This window comes from Montipora capricornis, chromosome 8, assembly GCF_036669925.1.
Source record: "Montipora capricornis isolate CH-2021 chromosome 8, ASM3666992v2, whole genome shotgun sequence".
NCBI classification, from domain to species: Eukaryota; Metazoa; Cnidaria; class Anthozoa; order Scleractinia; family Acroporidae; genus Montipora; species Montipora capricornis.
In genome coordinates this window covers 26,558,412-26,560,911 of record NC_090890.1, presented here as the reverse complement: position 1 = coordinate 26,560,911, position 2,500 = coordinate 26,558,412, and the positions used below count along the sequence as shown (strand labels likewise).

The following is a 2,500-nucleotide window of genomic DNA, read 5'->3' as shown; positions in this document are numbered from 1 at the left end:
TCATTTAAAATTCCTTTGGGCGAGCAGCACTTCGCTACTGCCAGTTTTAGAACCAATCCGGATAGCCTCCGTTTTTACTCATTTACGTTCAAGCCAGATAAGGCATAAAAGTCATCCACTGTTTGGAAGCATGCTTCTAATCATTCTTTCGACCCATTTAGTGTTCAATTTAGTGTTGTGTCATCTGCATATTGGCTTAGGGTTATTTTCTCATTATTTATCACAAAGCCTTGGATGCCTTCTATTTTATTAGCCAATATTTCTACAGATAAAACAAACAAATGCGGCGAAAGTGGGCATCCTTGCCTATTAGTAGTAACTCCTCTTTGAATTTCGAAAAAGTTGCTTGTCCATCCGTTATTCAAGATACAGCTTTCTGGAGCGCGGTAGAAAAGGTTAAACCATTGCAATATACTAGGACCAAAATTCAAATAGCTGAGAGTTTTTCTAGTGAACGGAAATTCTATTGCATCAAAAGCTTTTTCGAAATCAAGAAAAAGAAGTATCCCAGTAGGTTTTTTACTTTTGGCATAGCAAATGACGCTCTCTATCAGCCTAAACTTACCGCGTGAAGGAAATGCCATCCGAGCGATTGTTCCGTTTAGTAAGCAAAATAAGGCGATGTGGCTTATGGGAGTGTGCCAATGCGTGTTTTAAGAGAAACTGGGTTTTCGCGGAAATACCGTACGAAGGAAAGCGAACTTTGGTCGGCAATGCATCGAGTGCGACGGGCCGAAGCTCAACTAAACATTTTAAAATTAAAAGACGCTAAGTAACATCTGGACTTAGGAAGTCGACACTGCCATTTGAATGAAAACTTTCTAGTTGATTGACTGATATGCATAATCTTGAATGATCGATATTTTTGTTTTGCCAATGCATGAGTAAAACTTATGACACAATTTTCTTTTAAAATAACGTGCACCTGATTTTGAACACGACCAGGCATCGAATGTCCTGAGTAACATCACATGCTATTTTCTATTGAGAAAACCAACGTGCGAGCAAATCCAATTAATCCATACCTTATCATTGCAATTAAACTTATTTGTATTGTTTCTCTGTGTTAAATCGAGCAGTCCACAATTAACTTTCTTTTGGGCTCTATCCCAGACTCGGTGTTGTCTACACGTTTTAAACCGCTATTGTTAATCATTCTTAAATTATATTCTTCCGCACAACTTCATGCTGCTAAAACTGTACCCAAAACTCAATTTCCTTAGAAAGTAGAACTTCATAGAACAGTCCCTTAAACTCTCCTCCCCGATGACTAGAGATCTGATCGTTTAATTACAAATTTGCCCAGCCATCCGATAAATAACATGAAAAAGCTTGCAGCAAAATTGCGATGGTACCATTAATTAAAGGCAAAGAGCTTAAGATCATGTTTTAAATTAAAAGCGCAAAAGCGATCGCGGTATCGATACAGTTAATGTATCGCAACCGCTTTTGTGCTTTGGGCTTCGCATGGGAAAAATGCTTTTTTTGTCTAAATAAGGGCAAATCGCGCTGACATTCGGATAAGATCAGTGATTAAACATCTCAGTGAGCGGAACTCATCTTTATGGTAATTACGACATAGAATTATTTTACAAGAGGTGGTGGGGGGGGGAGAGGGGTTTAAAATCTCTGACTCTGACTCTCTGGTCCGAAGCACTGTTGAAAACTTGGGTTAAAAGCCTTAGCGTAAAACGCAAAATATAGGAGCAAAATTGTCGACTAACAAATTGAACATTCAGCCAGATTTCGGTTTACAGTCTTTATTACGACTTCTTGTGAAAATTCGTTTAATTACCGGCCTGAAGGAAGGGAAAATAATACTTGCGACATGACCGCGGGATTCGCAACTCTTATTATTGTTCTTGGCAGTTTAGGACACTGGACAGAAGGTAAGACTGCGATGGGTTGGCCTCACTTGAACAGTTTTTGTAAGGCAAAAAAAAGGCAAAATTGTATTGCATCGTATTGGATATCCTGATCAGACGCGTTAAACATGTCTGTTGAGAGAAATGACTGGCAGTATGCAGATATCAATAGAATTGCCGCGAGTTTGATCCATTATTGCTCATTTAGCTCTTTCAAGCTTAGTTTTAGAGCGAAATTCGATGACATAGGCGTGTAGTAGTTATTATTATTATTTTTCTGCGACTGAAGAAGAAACTTACCATTATTTAATATTCGAATGATATACGCGACACATATGTCTACTTTGATCGATGGCGGCCTCTATTTATTCAATAGCAAAAGGAATAATTTGTCTATTTTTCGCGCTTCACTCGCGGTGATCCTTTCTAAAAAGACAGAGACAAAGGGGATTTTTATCGGGCAGGGTTGCCACCGGAAAAGTTTATTAGATAGTAGCTTTTTTGCGCTCCATTACAAATGCAGGAGCAAAGCTTTCGCAAATCATTGACACATTTTATTTTAATTAGTTTGTCACTCTCCACGCACCCACAAAACACGACTCAAGAATACCACGTTGGCTGGAGCAGCCTACCAA

The 2,500-nt window shown here is 38.8% G+C and overlaps 1 protein-coding gene across 2 annotated transcripts in view; it reads left to right on the top strand.

Moving 5' to 3' along the window:
* Positions 1-1,627: 1,627 nt before the first annotated feature.
* Positions 1,628-2,500, top strand: part of LOC138014326 (uncharacterized) — a 19,376-nt gene continuing 18,503 nt past the window's right edge. For both annotated transcript variants that reach the window (XM_068861383.1, XM_068861382.1), the window contains exon 1: positions 1,628-1,889. In XM_068861383.1, coding sequence (XP_068717484.1) covers positions 1,829-1,889 — 61 coding nt within the window. In that variant the 5' untranslated portion in view covers positions 1,628-1,828. The remainder of the gene's footprint in view (positions 1,890-2,500) is intronic.